At 44.0% G+C, this 17777-nt stretch overlaps 1 protein-coding gene across 2 annotated transcripts in view; it reads left to right on the top strand.

The window, feature by feature from the left end:
- LAMA1 (laminin subunit alpha 1) overlaps nucleotides 1-17777 on the top strand; it is a 306682-nt gene that overhangs the window by 126070 nt on the left and 162835 nt on the right. For both annotated transcript variants that reach the window (XM_075314522.1, XM_075314523.1), the window contains exons 5-8: nucleotides 3365-3544; nucleotides 3771-3860; nucleotides 6247-6364; nucleotides 6482-6660. In XM_075314522.1, the coding sequence (XP_075170637.1) occupies nucleotides 3365-3544; nucleotides 3771-3860; nucleotides 6247-6364; nucleotides 6482-6660 (567 nt within the window). The remainder of the gene's footprint in view (nucleotides 1-3364; nucleotides 3545-3770; nucleotides 3861-6246; nucleotides 6365-6481; nucleotides 6661-17777) is intronic.

Genomic DNA, 17777 nt, shown 5'->3' with positions numbered 1-17777 from the left:
TTATATGAGCGGGAGCAGGAGATCAAATGCTGCCGCCGCAGCGTTCACCTGCCCCCAGCAGCGCCCCCACCTCCCCTGGACCTTGCAGTGTATATATATATATATATATATATATATATATATATACATAACCCCCCCCGTATATTCGGCTTATAAGACGCACCCCCTACTTTCCCCAAAAATTTGGGGGAACAAAAGTGCGTCTTATAAAGCGAATAATACGGTACATTTTTGACTTAGGATCGTAACTATGAAGTTTTCATGCAAAGTGCCTTCAGGTCTGTATGAAGGATCTGTAGGGAATTCATGTATTTAGGTTCCATACATATATCTTTTTCATGTGTATGATCTCATGAAGGTGTTATCTCAAGAAGACAACTACGGCCCACATGTCCTATTAGGCTTGGATTTTTTTTTCTAGAAGCAAGAACAGGTAGATGTCTTATAAGAGTTTACAGCAACTATGTATTAAATGGACAGCCAATTATTTTTAATGGCTCCCATGTTTTCTTTGCAACAAGTTAAAGGGAACCTATCAGGTCCTGTATGCACCCAGAACCAAGAGCAGTTCTGGATGTGTGGCGCCCCTGACCTGGTCAGGCACCACAGAGTACTGCACCCATGCTGGGACAGTGCTTCCAGGTAATTCCAAAAGGCCAGAATGAGGTGTGTAAACACAGACACATAGCAACCAGGTCTCCCACACCATTAGAAGGGACCCTTGGGTAGCCTCTGAAAGAGGCTAGCTTTCAATTCTCAGCAAGGGGTGCAGTGGAGGGGCTGGAAGCTAGGTTGCAGTGGCAGTCAGAAAAAGAGGAGGAGCAAGCACGTCTGGGAGCAGTGTACAGAAGTTGCTGAAAGAAGCAGACGTACAGCCACGCTAGTCAGACCCTGAACGTCTGGTAGCTGCTAGCGGGGGGGTACAGTGACCAGAAAGTCAGTCTGAAAGACACCTGAAGAGAGTCAGTCGAGTACGGGGACTGCTGGTGACTAAGCACGCACAGGGAACAGGTCCCTAGAGCAGACATCCATTTACTGATCTGCTAAACCTGCCGGTGAGGGGACTAGAGGTCCTCACCAAAGATACAGAGTTCGAGCCTCAGCAGCAACAGGGGGACCCATAAGGAGATAGGGCCAGAAGCCATCTCACCTGGTCCATGCTGCCGGCAAATGGGCCAGAAAGGGGAGGAAAGACAGTAGCGACTTCCCTGTATGGTTCGGCCTAAAGGAGTTCCTGGTTCCACCTGGTTTATCTCAGCATCGCCGGGTACCTCACGAACCAACTAAAACTGAGTAAACAAGTTAAAAGACTGTCTGGACTGTGACTGAGTTATTCTGCGACCTGTTCCACACACCCGAGTCCCTGGGGCCAGCCTCACTCACGGGAGGCCACACCACCAGACTGCAGACACCATCAGCCTCAGACGCTCGTTAAGCCTGCAGTGGCGGTCACCCATAACCCTGACCGCGAACCGTGAGTGGCGTCACGACTCCGATGTAAATAAACCTGACATACCTGTTGCCAGCGGTAATCAAGTGGAGCCCCTGTGGCGTTCCAGAAGGTGGAGTGACGTCCCTGAGGTGACCGCTACAGGTGGGCAACACAGATGCATATTGCTAATCCCTACCTAGCAGTCCCAGGCTATGGCAGCATAGATAAAGATATCTTTAGAAAAAGTATTTCTAAAGATCCTTTTATGATATGCTAATGAGGCCAGGGACTAGTCACAAGGGCGATAGTTCTCTTTGCTAATTGCCCCCCTTAGCATGTAATCACGCCCCTGTGGGTGTACTAACAGGCTAATGAATGTGCAGTGTCAGAGGCATGGTCGATCCCACTCCTGCCTCCACTGCACTCGATACTGGATTTTAGCTCAGTGCACATAATCAGAAGTCCTGGACTTCTAGTTATGCATACTATGAAGCTGGATGTACACATCCCGACTTCAAACTGGTGTAGTGCGCATAACCGGAAGTCCAGGACATTCTGATCTTGCGCACTAAGTCAAAAACCAGCAGTGGTAGCAGAAGTGAGAGCGACCATACCTCTGACGCCGTGTATTCATTAGTATGTTAGCATGCCCTCAGCGGAGTGCTTACATGCTAACGGGGCCGACTGGCCAAGGAAACTAATGCCTTTGGGACTAGTCCCTGGCCTCATTAAGTATCTTAAGAAAAACTTTTTCTAAACATCTCTTTCTATGCTACTACAGGCTGAGACTGCTAGGCAGGGATTAGCAATATGCATCCATAATTGCTCTTTGTTTTAGGTACATATTGCACCTGACTGGTTCCCTTTAAATAGAAGAAAGGCCTTCTTGACTGCTGTGTCTCTTGGCAAAATCATCTATAAGCGCTGGGAAATTATCATCGCAACAGCTTTAATGCAAAAGTGGTTGTCTCTTCTGATATCACTTTTGTATTATAAGACTGAACACAGTTTTTTGTGGATTTCTAATAGAAATATACTGTATATGTAGATTTTATAGTCCGAAGGTGAACGCTCTGTGCTCCATATTTATTAAGAGTTTTGTACAAGTCCAAGAAAAGGGTCTAAATTTATTAGCAACGTGTCCAGTTGTTTGGCACAAAATAATGGTTTAATTCAAGATGATCATAAACTGCCATAAGTATCTCGTAAGATGCATCAAATCTATCACAAAGCTTGTTTTATGACCATCTTTAAATTTATACTGGCTTCATTGGAAACCGGATTAGTAAATATTCCTCATTGTGTTGAAAGATTCCTGCTGAGGGGAAGCAGAGAGCAATTAAGGTGATAGTCTTAGAGGTCATGTGTAGGTGTGAAGGTATCCTTTGAAAATGTGAATGCTTGGCATGTGCTCAATAGGATAGATGTTCTCTCACAATCATTCTTCTATTAGGAATTGGCAACAACTTTGATTTCCAGTTTGGGGATGTAAGAACTGTTAAGCTGTTCTAAGTTCGCAGATTTGATGCATTTCTTTTTGATGTGGCTTTTAGTTAAAAAATTTTGCAAAGTGATTCTTAAAATCTTAAAATGTCTTGGATGTTGTATATTTTCTTTTGCAAGTTGTGTTCATTTAATGCTACAATTCTGAAAACTATGAAATATTTGAAAGTTATAACTTACAAATGAATGGAATTAACCTGTATGGTTTTTATGCTTTATTTTTAGAACATGGCTACTATTCTCCACGTAGCTCTCTTGAGAGGAGGCACTGGCTTTCTATCATGGGTATTCAGGGTCTTCAATATTAGATAGGACCCATGGATAAAAGTAGAAAGCTGTTTTTAGATGAAAAAAATATTAAGAGTGCACATCTAAACAGTATTTGTCTTCACAACTATGAACATAATACTATTTTGTCCATAAACCTAGATCCATACTTCATTGATCAATGGAAGACCAAGTTCTGATGATCCGTCTCCGACTTTGCTGGATTTTACATCAGCCAGATATATTCGCCTTCGCCTGCAACGTATTAGAACCCTAAACGCAGATCTTATGACCCTCAGCCACGGGAACTTGAGAGATGTGGATCCTATAGTAACCAGAAGAGTAAGCATGTTGTTTGTTATTCACACGTTTCCTCTTCATAAAATTGTAAATGACACCTAGAGATTGGGGATAAAATACAGGGTTACAATTAAAATAAAAAAAAGAGTAAATTCTGAAAAATTCTATAAAGTACTTTTATGGCCCATGTTTGTGTCTTACTGATCCAAGGCTTTTTATCTTTTAGTTTTGTATGGAAATGATAACATTTGCTTTGTTTCACCTTCAGTACTACTACTCCGTCAAAGACATCTCAGTTGGAGGAATGTGTATTTGTTATGGGCACGCTCGTAGCTGCCCTTGGGATGAAGTTACAAAGGTAACCCATTGTTTGAAAGCATATTATATATTTATTAATATTCATTTTAAAAGGGTTGACTTATCAGTAAGGACCAGTTAGACAAGTGTAAAATTATATACTACTCTATATACTGTATATATATATGTATATATATATATACACACACACATTCTATTCTATATGCACACACACACACACACATATATATGTATATGTATATATATATATATATATATATATATATATATATACAGTATATATATATAAATATATATATATATATATATATATATATATATACGAGGGGCGATCCAAAAGTAATGATAATCAATAATAAACACAATGAATATATTAAAAAAAATATATATATTTTTCTACATAGTCTCCTAACAAGTCTATACATTTAAGTGGGCTTTACACGCTACGAGATCGCTACAGCGATCTCGTTGGGGTCACGGATTTTGTGGCGCACATCCGGCCGCTGTAGCAATGCCGTTGCGTGTGACACCTATGAGCGATTTTGCATCGGCGCAAAAACATGCAAAATCGCTCATCGGTGACATGGGGGTCTATTCTCAAATATCGTTACTGCAGCAGTAACGAAGTTGTTGCTCGTTCCTGCGGCAGCACACATCGCTTCGTGTGACACCGCAGGAACGAGGAAGCTCTCCTTTCCTGCCTCCCGACCACAATGCGGAAGGAAGGAGGTGGGTGGGATGTTCGTCCCGCTCATCTCCGCCCCTCCGCTTCTATTGGGCGGCGGTTCAGTGACGCTGCTGTGACGTCGCTGTGACGCTGAGCGAACCGCCCCCTTAGAAAGGAGGCGGTTCGCCGGTCACAGCGACGTCGCAGGGAAGGTAAGTCCGTGTGACGGGTCCGGGCGATGTTGTGTGACACGGGCAGAGATTTGCCCGTGTTGCACAACCGATGGGGGCGGGTACGCACGCTGGCGATATCGGTACCAATATCGCAGTGTGTAAAGCGGCCTTTAGTCCATCTCTTTTCTAAACTTAAAATTCCCTTTGAAAAAAATTCTTGCTCTTGACCCTCAAAATAATCCCCAACAGCGGTTATCACGTCGCTATTGTTGTCAAATTTCTTGCCCCGGAGGTGTTCCTTGAGGCGAGGAAAGAGAAAGAAGTTACTGGGGGCTAGATCTGGCGAATAGGGAGTGTGTTCCACCAGTTCAAAGCCCGCTTTTTGAATGGTTGCTATGACAGCTGCAGCTTTGTGAGCCGGCGCGCTATCTTGGTGAAACAGCACTCCAGCCCGCGGTTTGCCGCGCCTTTTCTCCTTGATAGCTTCTCGCAATCTTCTTATTTGTTCTGCTAATAGTGGATCCCTTCTCCAAATAGTCCACCATAATAATTCCTTCAGCGTCCCAAAAAACGGACGCCATAACCTTCCCTGCTAAGCTTGACACTTTGAATTTCTTCGGCGTCGGTTCGTCGGCTCGTTTCCATGTCATCGATTGTTGTTTAGTTTCGGGATCAAAGTGGTGGATCCAGGTCTCGTCCATGGTGAAAAAACGTGTACAAAAATTCTCCTTGTCTTTTTGGAACTTTTTGAGATTTGCTATTGAAATGGCAACTCGTTTCTTCTTTTGCTCGTCGGTTAACATTTTTGGCACCCAACGCATGGAGACCTTTCTCATATTCAATTCTTTTGCAAGGATTCTTTGAATACTGCCATATGAGATTCCTGTGACCTCAGCTACATGCCTGATAGTCACTCTTCGATCTGCCAATACAACTTCTTCAACTTTTTTCACATTTTCTTCATTGAGGGACGTGGATGGGCGTCCTTCACGATGTTCATCTTCCGTCGATGTTCTTCCCAGCTTAAATTCCTTGGCCCAGCGTGCAACTGTGGAATATGGAGGAGAAGAGTCCCCCAATGTTTCCACCAAGTCGCTGTGTATGTCTTTGGTAGTCATTTTTTTCAAGCAGAGGTATTTGATGACAGCTCTGAGCTCGTTTTTTTCCATTTTGATGTTCACTCCTCGGCAGTTCATATTCAAATGAATGTCGCTCCCAGGAATCGTGGCCTATTTAAGTGATTTTTTTCCTGGACTAGTGGGTACCTAAGAGAGAAGAAAACATTTTATTTTAATTTCTGTGTGCAATAGAAATAACCGATTATCATTACTTTTGGATCGCCCCTCGTATATATACAGTATAAACACACACGCATGTAATCCAAAGTGTATGGCAGTATTGTGGACCTGCCGTCATGGCGTTGGTGTCACGCCTGTCACATTACATTCTTCCGCTGGTGACATGAGAAAGGTATTTCAATCTCAATAGAATTTAGCTAACAAAAACTAGATTTCATTTACTTGGTGTGGAATGTGGGTCAGTATATAAAAGAGGCTTCATTTCTAATTCCTTTTTATTTCATGCAGAAACTCCAGTGCCAGTGTGAACGTAACACTTGTGGGGAGAGTTGTAGCGAGTGTTGCCCTGGTTACCACCAGAATCCTTGGCGACCTGGCACCATTTCCATTGGCAATAAATGTGAGAGTAAGTTGAGTTTTGTTTCTACTGTATCCACAGCCTTTGATCCTTATAGAGACAGGGATTCATAGGATATACAGTAATCATGTATATACTTACGTCATATTTTACTCTTTTGTGCAGAGTGTAACTGCCACAATAAAGCAGAAGATTGTTACTATGACCAGACTGTGGCTGATCGCAATATGAGCTTGAACATTCATGAGCAATATATTGGCGGTGGAGTTTGTATGAACTGTACTCAGTTTACAGCCGGAATCAATTGTGAAACCTGTATTGAAGGCTACTTCAGGCCACACAAGGTAAGATCACAGCATAAACAATATCTGACCTTGTTATTAGGTCATCTGCATGAACTTGGTTAACACTGGTCAACACTGTGCATAAACGCATAAATACAATGTCAAGAGGTTCACTTCTTGTATTGCCCAACCACCCTACACATAACCAGAGTGACTTTTCAGAGGGTGGAACAGGATTAGAAAAAAATTGGAGGGATTTTATGTACCCCAGATATTTTTGTTGCATTTTTGCACCTTTTCTCGAAACATTCGTCATTTTGCACTAACATAACAAAAAAAGGTTACAGAAAAAAAATAAACAGTTTTTTTTTTTACTTTGCACAAAATTCATGAACCACATGTGCAAATTGAAAGAATTTGGTGCAAAAACCAGCAAAGAAGACAACCAGACAAAAAAGAAAAGTGACTTAAAAATCCGGCAAATGATGAATTAGTGCCATAGAATGAAAAAAAAGTGTTAGGCTACAGTAGAAGAGTCCATTGTGCAGCTACATCTGACTTCTGCCTAAGCACATATAGGAAGAGGTCTGTTAATAATGCTTAGCTGGGTGCAGTAAAGCCAGGGTGGAAACACCCAATGAACATCTCTGCATTCCTAGATCTTTTTCAAAGTATATATATTCTTTCTGAAATTCTGCAACAGGGGTCTCCAGCCAGTGGTCCGTGGCCCACATGCAGCCCTGGATGGCTATTCATGTGGCTCAGGACAGATTTCCAGTGAGCTACAGCACTTAAATGAATAGAGTTTTGACTCTTTATTTTTTGTGGGGAGAACTCTGCGCACATATGCAGCATTGTGTACTGTCTCCTATGTGATGTATATACAGCAACTTCAGTGTCTCCTGTGTGATGTAAAGTATTTTTCGGAGGTAAACATGGGGGATCCTGGGCGGCCCCTTCCTGGTATATATGTCACACATCCTTATATATATTTCCCTCATTCTTGTATATATGTTCCTCATCCTGCTTCATACGTCCCCCATCCTGGTATATATGTCCCCCATCCTGGTATATATGTTGCCCATCCTAGGTCCCTTCCTCGTATATATACCTCATCCTGGTATTTACGTCCCCCTCCTGGTATATATGTTCACTATCCTGGTATATATGTCCCCCATCCTTGGCCCGTCCAGGTATAAACAGTGCTGGCCAAAAGTATTGGCACCTCTGCAATTCTGTCAGATAATACTCAGTTTCTTCTTGAAAATTATTACAATCACAAATTCTTTGGTATTATTAACTTCAAATCATTGATCATTTCATACAAAACTCCAAAAATGGGCCAGACAAAAGTATTGGCACCCTTAGCCTAATACTTGGTTGCACAACCTTTAGCCAAAATAACTGCGAACAACCGCTTCTGGTAACCATCAATGAGTTTCTTACAATGCTCTCCTGGAATTTTAGACCATTCTTCTTTGGCAAACTGCTCCAGGTCCCTGAGATTTGAAGGGTGCCTTCTCCAAACTGCTATTTTGAGATCTCTCCACAGGGGTTTTATGGGATTCAGGTCTGGACTCACTGCTGGCCACTTTAGTAGTCTCCAGTGCTTTCTCTCAAACCATTTTCTAGTGCTTTTTGAAGTGTGTTTTGGGTCATTGTCCTGCTGGAAGACCCATGACCTCTGAGGGAGACCCAGCTTTCTCACACTGGGCCCTACATTATGCTGCAAAATTTATTGGTAGTCTTCAGACTTCATAATGCCATGCACATGATCAAGCAGTCCAGTGCCAGAGGCAGCAAAGCAACCCCAAAACATCAGGGAACCTGAGCCATGTTTGACTTTAGGGACCGTGTTCTTTTCTTTGAATGCCTCTTTTTTCCTGTAAAGTCTATGTTGATGGCTTTTCCCAAAAATCTCTACGTTTGTCTCATCTGACCAGAGAACATTCTTCCAAAATGTTTTAGGCTTTCTCAGGTAAGTTTTGGCAAACTCCAGCCTGGCTTTTTTATGTCTCGGGGTAAGAAGTGGGGTCTTCCTGGGTATCCTACCATACAGTCCCTTTTCATTCAGACGCCGACGATTAGTACGGGTTGACACTGTTGTACACTCGGACTGTAGGGCAGCTTGAACTTGTTTGGATGTTAGTCGAGGTTCTTTATCCACCATCCGCACTATCTTGTGTTGAAATCTCTCGTCAATTTTTCTTGGGCTTTAAACTTCTTGATGACACTGCGCACCATAGACACAGGAACTTTCAGGTCTCTGGAGATGGACTTGTAGCCTTGAGATTGCTCATGCTTCCTCACAATTTGGATTCTCAAGTCCCAAACAGTTCTTTGGTCTTCTTTCTTTTCTCCATGCTCAATGTGGTACACACAAGGACACAGGACAGAGGTTGAGTCAACTTTAATCCATGTCAACTGGCTGCAAGTGTGATTTAGTTATTGCCAACACCTGTTAGGTGCCACAGGTAAGTTACAGGTGCTGTTAATTACACAAATTAGAGAAGCATCACATGATTTTTCAAACTGTGCCAATACTTTTGTCCACCCCGTTTTTTATGTTTGGTGTGGAATTATATTTTGGCTTTATGACAATTTTTTTTTTCATTGAAGACAAATTAAATGAAGATAATAATACCAAAGAATTTGTGATTGCAATCATTTTCAAGAATAAACTGAGTATTATCTGACAGAATTGCATGGGTGCCAATACTTTTGGCCAGCACTGTATGTCCCGTATCCTGGGCCTATCCTTGTACATATGTCCCTCATCCTGGTATATATGTTACCCATCCTGTTATGTATATTGTCCATCCTGGGCCCCTTTCAGTTATATATGCCTCCGGTTATGTCGCTTTTTTAATGCATAAAAAGTAAACAATTCTACGCACCTTCCCTCATTTCTTCCGTCATGCGGTGTCCTTTTCTTATGACAGCAAGTGACTTCTGCTTGCAAGCGATGGGCAGCGCATGGCATCACTTCTGTGCCCACAGTCACAGGCACCGATGTCAGCTACTCAGCCAAGATGATGTTACTCCAAATTATTACTTAAGAGCTTTTTTGCTTATCTATGGTAGCAGAAATCATGAAAATTATGCACTGACTCCTTTTTATTGCCCATTATTATTATTTATTTTATTTTAGACACCATTAATTACATGATGCTGCATATGAAAAGGTGTAAAATACAAAATTCAGATATAAATTACAGTAAACAAACTAACAGTGACAGACTGGTACACAGGGCCAGATTAAGGTTGGTGGGGGCCCCTGGGCAGAAAATCTGGTGGGGGCCCCATAACGTTAAAATTTTTAGCCATAACAGTAGAGCGCGAACTGTAGCATTTAGATAAATCCAATGAACATTTATCTTCTCCTGTTCTGCCACATTCAGATTTACAGTACTACAATACAGATACAGTCCAGGATCACTCACAGCCGTCACTTATACTCAGAAAGTAGAGTTACTCACATTTTTTTATTGATCCCAATGTTAAGACAGCCAAGGAATAGTAAAAATACAGCAAGGGAAAGTTCTCACTGGCAGCAATGGTTGCTAAAAATAACAATGTGCTCTATATTATCTCCGGAGTAGTACATAGCAGCCGATGTCTGTACACGGTATACCATACACAGTATCAGAGGTGGATCTAGGTTTTCCTGTCCATGGAGTAGGAGTTCAGTTTGGTGCCCCCTTCTATACACGGCTTATGCGGTTTGAGTAGTTGTCATGTGACCGCTCATACGCCATTTTCACACGTACCGATAAGCTGCTCTTCCTAACTCTCTCAATGTTCAGTGAAATACTACAGCCCATAGAGAGAAGCAGGAAGAGAAGCTAATTGTGACTCAAAGTATTAAAATGACCTGCAAGTGGTCATGTGACCACTTCTGGAATTAGCAAGCAGAGCTGAATCCTTACATTGAGTATATTACAGGTTGTTGGATTGGGCATGCTACGGGGCTTACTTTTATTATTAAAGGGGTTGTCCAGGTCGACAAGGAAAATTTGTAGTTATCCTATATGACTGCAGACTTCTGAATTCTCACAGCTTGCAGACTGCACACTGTCATGATTTTCCCGTGCCATGAGCAAGTAGTCATGGGACTGCATGATCAAGGGTGAGTGTTTCACCTGAAACGCGTAGTGCTTGTCATGTCATTCTTTGTGTCTGCATGATGAAATAAAGACGTTGGTTTCTTTGCCTGAAGAGCTGGACATCCTTTCATCTTTCCTATATTATACCGGGCTGTGGCAGTGCCTGTCCGTGCTCCAGGACGAAACCGGGATTGAGCTTTCACACGGTGAGCTGATACATACAATTGGATAATAATGCAGCCTCCATGTAAAATAATGCAGCCTTCCCAAGCCTCTGACCACCGTTTACCCTCTCTCTACCCTCTCTCTTCACGTCTCCTCGTTCCCCCGCCGCTGCTCGTCCTCGCCGCTGCTCTGTCCTCGCCGCTGCTCGTTCCCACGTCGCTGCTCGTCCTCCCCGCTGCTCTGTCCTCGCCGCTGCTCGTCCTCCCCGCTGTTCTGTCCTCGCCGCCGTCCTCCCCTCCTTCCCTCGCCGCTGCTCGAATTTGTCGCTGCTCTGTCCTCACTGGCGCTCGTCCTCCCCGCTGCTCGTTCCCCTGCCGCTGCTCTGTCCTCGCCGCTTCCCTCGTTCCCTTGCCGCTGCTCTGTCCTCACCGCTGCTCGTCCTCCCCGCTGCTCGTTCTCCCGGTGCTGTGGTCGGCGTCCTCACGTCCTGCACTCTGTGCATTTAGCACAGCAGTCGCACGGGAGTGACGTCACGGCGCAGGCACAGGGGTAGAATGATGATGCATAGCGCGGCAGCGCTATGCTTCATCATTACTGTGCGCGGTGATGGGGGAGCCGCCCCAGGCAGGGGGCCCCGATGCTGCGGCTGACACCAGGCAGGGGGCCCCGCTGCTGCGGCTGACACCAGGCAGGGGGGCCCGGTGTCGGCGGCGGCACCGGTTCAAATAGCGGCCGCGTGGTCTGCGGCAGAACAGCGCAGATCCTCTCTCACTGACAGGAGCTGGCTGCTGATCTGCCTGGCGGTTGCCGAGCCCCTAACCTCCCGGGCCCGGTCGCAGAGACGACCGCTGCGACCGCGGTAGTTATGCCCCTGCTAGCACCCTCATCAGTAAACGAATATATCACCAGAACCACCAATACATGACTACAGTACCAAATTTACTACAACAATATATTGTAATGTCACATCCCCATATACATTTGTATCACATGAATTAAAAACTCCCAGTATGTCCTTAACAATTGTAAGAAAATGCTGGGAGTTATAAGTATTTATCAGACTTTGGACCATACAGGAACCACAGTCCTGATGAGATGCATTGAGTATCACAAACATACAGTTACATCCAGGTACCTTGTAGGTGACATCTTCTCTGATCGGAGTCATCTTATTCTTTCTTCTCCATCTTGTCCAGACGTCATGAAGACTTTTCACATCCTCAGCTCATCTCCGCAGACTTCCCGGGTCTTCTGCAGCACATCTCGACATTATGCCCTTATAAATAAATAGCAGAATGATTATAATGCTCCTAAATATAAATATATGACCTACGCTATGCACCTGAATAAATAATTGCCCCTCACTGTGCTCCCTGCATAAAATGACCCACACAATGTCATTCTTATGGTACATGGCGTCTTCTTTCAGTTCTGGGCCCCCTCGTCACACCGTCCTGTACAATGTGTTCCCACTATACTTCCAAATGTCTATACTGTGCCCCCTCCTCACACGCCCCCTCCTGAGCTGTACCCTCACACTGTCCCCAAAGCTATCCCCTCTCTATACTGCCCTCACCCTCAGCACCAAAATCACTATAGTGCAACTCAGTCTCATATTCCCCCTCCTCAGCATACTGCGCCCTCACACTGGCCACCATGCTGCCCCTTCTCTATACTGTTTATCCCCCCCCCCCACTACCCAGTCTCTATGCTATGCCCCTCACACTTTACTCCACCAATACTCTCCACTTACAATTTTCTTCCACCATACTGCTGCCTCACTTTTTAATGGTGCCCCCCTGATTACTGTGCAGGGGCAAATATGACGCATGCCCCCTAAAGGTACGCTCCTGTACAGTGTACAGGAGAATACATGACTGGTACACAATATACTGTGATACAGACACCAGATGTTATACAATATACACATTATTATATACCATCTGATATGTGTACACAGTATATCACACTGCTCTGTACAATGGATGTGCTATACCATGTACACAGATATACCATGCCCTGCACTGATCACACCTGGACCTACAGGACAGGATGTAACATATTCTATATGTAATATGGGCCATATACTGTAGTATAATCTGTGCTGCAGGCTCAGATGTGATCAGTGCAGGATCTGTGTAGTGATGTTTGTGCTGGAGATCAGTGTGAGTTATTGCAGGGGAGAGATGAGGCTGGAGCCGATGACCCGGCACTGACAGCCCGACCTGGTCTGCTGCAATAACTCACACTGATCCCGAGCAGAGTGGCCGCTGTGCTGACACTATGGAATCCGGTCTGGAGTTATCAGCGGCGTCCTGCTCCCTCCTCACTGCAGTCTCCTGCCCGGCCGGCACCATGATTAATGACCTCATACTTACCGGGATCCACTGAGACCTCCGGTCCTCCCACAGTTCCTCTACGGAAGGAAGAAGCAGCAGCAGGTGCGCGGTGACGTCATCCTGGCAGACACAGCGTCCAGTGGGCGTGTCTGCAGTACAGTGATGGCCGGGATTGAAATACCTTAAAGGTACAGTGCGGTCTTGAACCACTGCGGCATTAATAAAATGGCGGACACACAGATGGTGGTGGGGGCCCCCTCAGAGGCTCTTGTGGTGGGGGCCCCTGGGCTGAAGCCCCGCCTGCCCCGCCTATAATCCGGCCCTGCTGGTACAGAAAAGAGAGAACCCTGACCTTGTGGATAAATATAAGGTCTAATGTATGTCCGTCAGTGCGAGTGGCTGAGGAGGACTACTGAGTAAGGCCAAACATGGAGCAAATGACAGGGGTTGAGAGGCTGCCAACTGGCAGGGGTTAGTGGGGATGTTGGTCACCCATGATGATGAGGGGAATGTCATCAGTGAGAAACTGTAGAAGCTAGGTGGAGAATTGGTCAATAAAGGCAGTAGCTGGGCCCGGGGTCGGTTTATGACATCCCACTGACTGTTGGAGGGAGAGTAGATATGGACAGAATGCACTTCAAGAGAACGGAGGATAAGAGGGTGGGGAGGATAGAGGTAGCATTGGGTTGAAAGTGCAGTTGTTAGAGGGAGAAAACCCACTCCTCCACGGAGTGTGGGTGAAGTAAAGGCCACTATAAGACTATGCAACAAGGTAGGCTGAAGTAGTTTTCGTTAATGTTTATTTACTTAATGTGACATATATACTAGGATCGGGCCCTGGATGGTGGACATATATACCAGGAAGTGGGATGTATATACCTGGAAGGGACCCAGGATGGAAGACATATATACCTACAAGGAGCCCAGAATAGGGGACATATATTCCTGTAAGGGGGGTCCAGGACCATGCACTCTCTGTAGGTATTAAACATCAAGTCCTATATTAGTCATATATCACAGACCACACTAGGATAAACTTTTTAACCCATAAACAACCACAATATTGGTTGAAAACCAGTGACACAAGGTCTAATATTTAAATTAATGTATTTATTAAACAATATATTCACAATTTTTAGATACAACAAGGTGTTTCAAGGAATGTTAGTATAGCACTCGGGATTGGTGGATGCATACACTATTAGGGGTACTTTGCACACTACGACATCGCAGCTGTGATGTCGGTGGGGGCAAATCGAAAGTGACGCACATCCGGCGTCGTTGTCGACATTGGAGTATGTGAATCATTTTTAATACAATTAACGAGCTCAAAAGTGTCGAAATTGTATGATCGGTATAGTGTCGGGCATTTCCATAATGTCGCTGCAGCGACAGGTACGATGTTGTTCCTCGTTCCTGCGGCAGCACACATCGCTGTGTATGAAGCCGCAAGAGCGAGGAACATCTCCTTACCTGCGTCCCGGCTGCAATGAGGAAGGAAGAAGGTGGGCGGGATGTTTACGTCCCGCTCATCTCCGCCCCTCTGCTTCTATTGGCCGCCTGCCGTGTGACGTAAGAAAGGAGGCGGTTCGCTGGCCAGAGCGACGTCGCAGGGCAGGTAAGTGCATGTGAAGCAGCCGCAGTGATAATGTTCGCTACGGCAGCTATCACAAGAGATCGCATGTGCGACGGGGGCGGGGATTATCGCGCTCGGCATCGCTACAATCGTAGTGTGCAAAGTACTCCTTAAAGTACACTGAAATTACAAAGTTACATTCCAAAAAACATTATTGTAATTGGCTATAGGATTCTACATTAAATATACAGTTAGGTCCAGAAATATTTGGACAGTGACACAAGTTTTGTTATTTTACCTGTTTACAAAAACATGTTCAGAAATACAATTATATATATAATATGGGCTGAAAGTGCACACTCCCAGCTGCAATATGAGAGTTTTCACATCCAAATCGGAGAAAGGGTTTAGGAATCATAGCTCTGTAATGCATAGCCTCCTCTTTTTAAAGGGACCAAAAGTAATTGGACAAGGGACTCTAAGGGCTGCAATTAACTCTGAAGGCATCTCCCTCGTTAACCTGTAATCAATGAAGTAGTTAAAAGGTCTGGGGTTGATTACAGGTGTGTGGTTTTGCATTTGGAAGCTGTTGCTGTGACCAGACAACATGCGGTCTAAGGAACTCTCAATTGAGGTGAAGCAGAACATCCTGAGGCTGAAAAAAAAAAGAAAAAATCCATCAGAGAGATAGCAGACATGCTTGGAGTAGCAAAATCAACAGTCGGGTACATTCTGAGAAAAAAGGAATTGACTGGTGAGCTTGGGAACTCAAAAAGGCCTGGGCGTCCACGGATGACAACAGTGGTGGATGATCGCCGCATACTTTCTTTGGTGAAGAAGAACCAGTTTACAACATCAACTGAAGTCCAGAACACTCTCAGTGAAGTAGGTGTATCTGTCTCTAAGTCAACAGTAAAGAGAAGACTCCATAAAAGTAAATACAAAGGGTTCACATCTAGATGCAAACCATTCATCAATTCCAAAAATAGACAGGCCAGAGTTAAATTTGCTGAAAAACACCTCATGAAGCCAGCTCAGTTCTGGAAAAGTATTCTATGGACAGATGAGACAAAGATCAACCTGTACCAGAATGATGGGAAGAAAAAAGTTTGGAGAAGAAAGGGAACGGCACATGATCCAAGGCACACCACATCCTCTGTAAAACATGGTGGAGGCAACGTGATGACATGGGCATGCATGGCTTTCAATGGCACTGGGTCACTTGTGTTTATTGATGACATAACAGCAGACAAGAGTAGCCGGATGAATTCTGAACTGTACCAGGATATACTTTCAGCCCAGATTCAGCCAAATGCCGCAAAGTTGATCGGACGGCGCTTCATAGTACAGATGGACAATGACCCCAAGCATACAGCCAAAGCTACCCAGGAGTTCATGAGTGCAAAAAAGTGGAACATTCTGCAATGGCCAAGTCAATCACCAGATCTTAACTCAATTGAGCATGCATTTCACTTGCTCAAATCCAGACTTAAGACGGAAAGACCCACAAACAAGGCTGCGGCTGTAAAGGCCTGGCAAAGCATTAAGAAGGAGGAAACCCAGCGTTTGGTGATGTCCATGGGTTCCAGACTTAAGGCAGTGATTGCCTCCAAAGGATTCACAACAAAATATTGAAAATAAAAATATTTTGTTTGGGTTTGGTTTATTTGTCCAATTACTTTTGACCTCCTAAAATGTGGAGTGTTTGTAATGAAATGTGTACAATTCCTACAATTTCTATCAGATATTTTTGTTCAAACCTTCAAATTAAACGTTACAATCTGCACTTGAATTCTGTTGTAGAAGTTTTATTTCAAATCCAATGTGGTGGCATGCAGAGCCCAACTCGCGAAAATTGTGTCACTGTCCAAATATTTCTGGACCTAACTGTATATACCCATAGACCATAGGGACAAAAATAACCCTAAAAAAGGCTGTCAGGTATACGACAGGGAAAATTACCAATGAAAACGGCTGAAAGAGTATAAAGCCGTAAGTGGTGGCATTGAGACCATATGTTCTATATTGCCTATGTTCAATACCACCAGGTTCCACTGAAATGCTGAAAAAACAGGATATAACAGAGCTATGCAATACTCTATGAACAGTAATGAATGTACCTGAAGGTGTACTGTCTGGTGCTCTGTCCACGGCCCGGATTTCCGACATGTGTTTCGCCCGTAAGCATCCTCAGGGGGCGTGTCAGGGGTCAGGGATATCCATATTAAATAGCATGGTGTGACCAGTCAGAAAGCTGCCGTTATAACGGCGCATGTTGTCATTCAGCTCCATTATTATCATTTACTTCCTGGTTATGCGTCCAGCGTCACATGACCGCACGCCACCTGACAGGAAGTGTTAGCGGTCAAATGGGGCTGTATGGACGCGTACCGGAAGTAAAATAGCACCGGTCGACGCATGCGCACTGGCAGCAAAACAAAATACAGACCATTTTGGTCTAGGGCACCCAGACAATATAACGTAAACAGGTAGGTAATGTGTGGAACAGCCATATTTATTTCGGGCAAATTGCCCTATTAGTGTAATAAAGCACAAGAAATGGAGATAGTAAAATTAAATGGGTAAATGGTGAAATATAAACATTAATAAATACTGGTGACCATACATATATATGATATATAAACGATTACAGCATAAATTCAGAAAACATATTATTCATAGTATATCATCAATGTTCCAAGATAAAAAAGTGACAAGTGCATGAATAAACATAAAAAGAGACATTTGTTAATAAATACTAATCTATATTCTGCTATGTGTCAAAATAAGAGAATACTGATGAAAGCACTAATACAGTTAGGTCCAGAAATATATGGACAGTGACACAATTTTTGCGAGTTGGGCTCTGCATGCCACCACATTGGATTTGAAATGAAACCTCTACAACAGAATTCAAGTGCAGATTGTAACGTTTAATTTGAAGGTTTGAACAAAAATATCTGATAGAAATTGTAGGAATTGTACACATTT

This window comes from Anomaloglossus baeobatrachus, chromosome 6 (assembly GCF_048569485.1).
Source record: "Anomaloglossus baeobatrachus isolate aAnoBae1 chromosome 6, aAnoBae1.hap1, whole genome shotgun sequence".
Classification (NCBI taxonomy): Eukaryota; Metazoa; Chordata; class Amphibia; order Anura; family Aromobatidae; genus Anomaloglossus; species Anomaloglossus baeobatrachus.
Note: the sequence above shows the minus strand (reverse complement) of the source record. Positions and strands in the feature narration are given on the sequence as shown.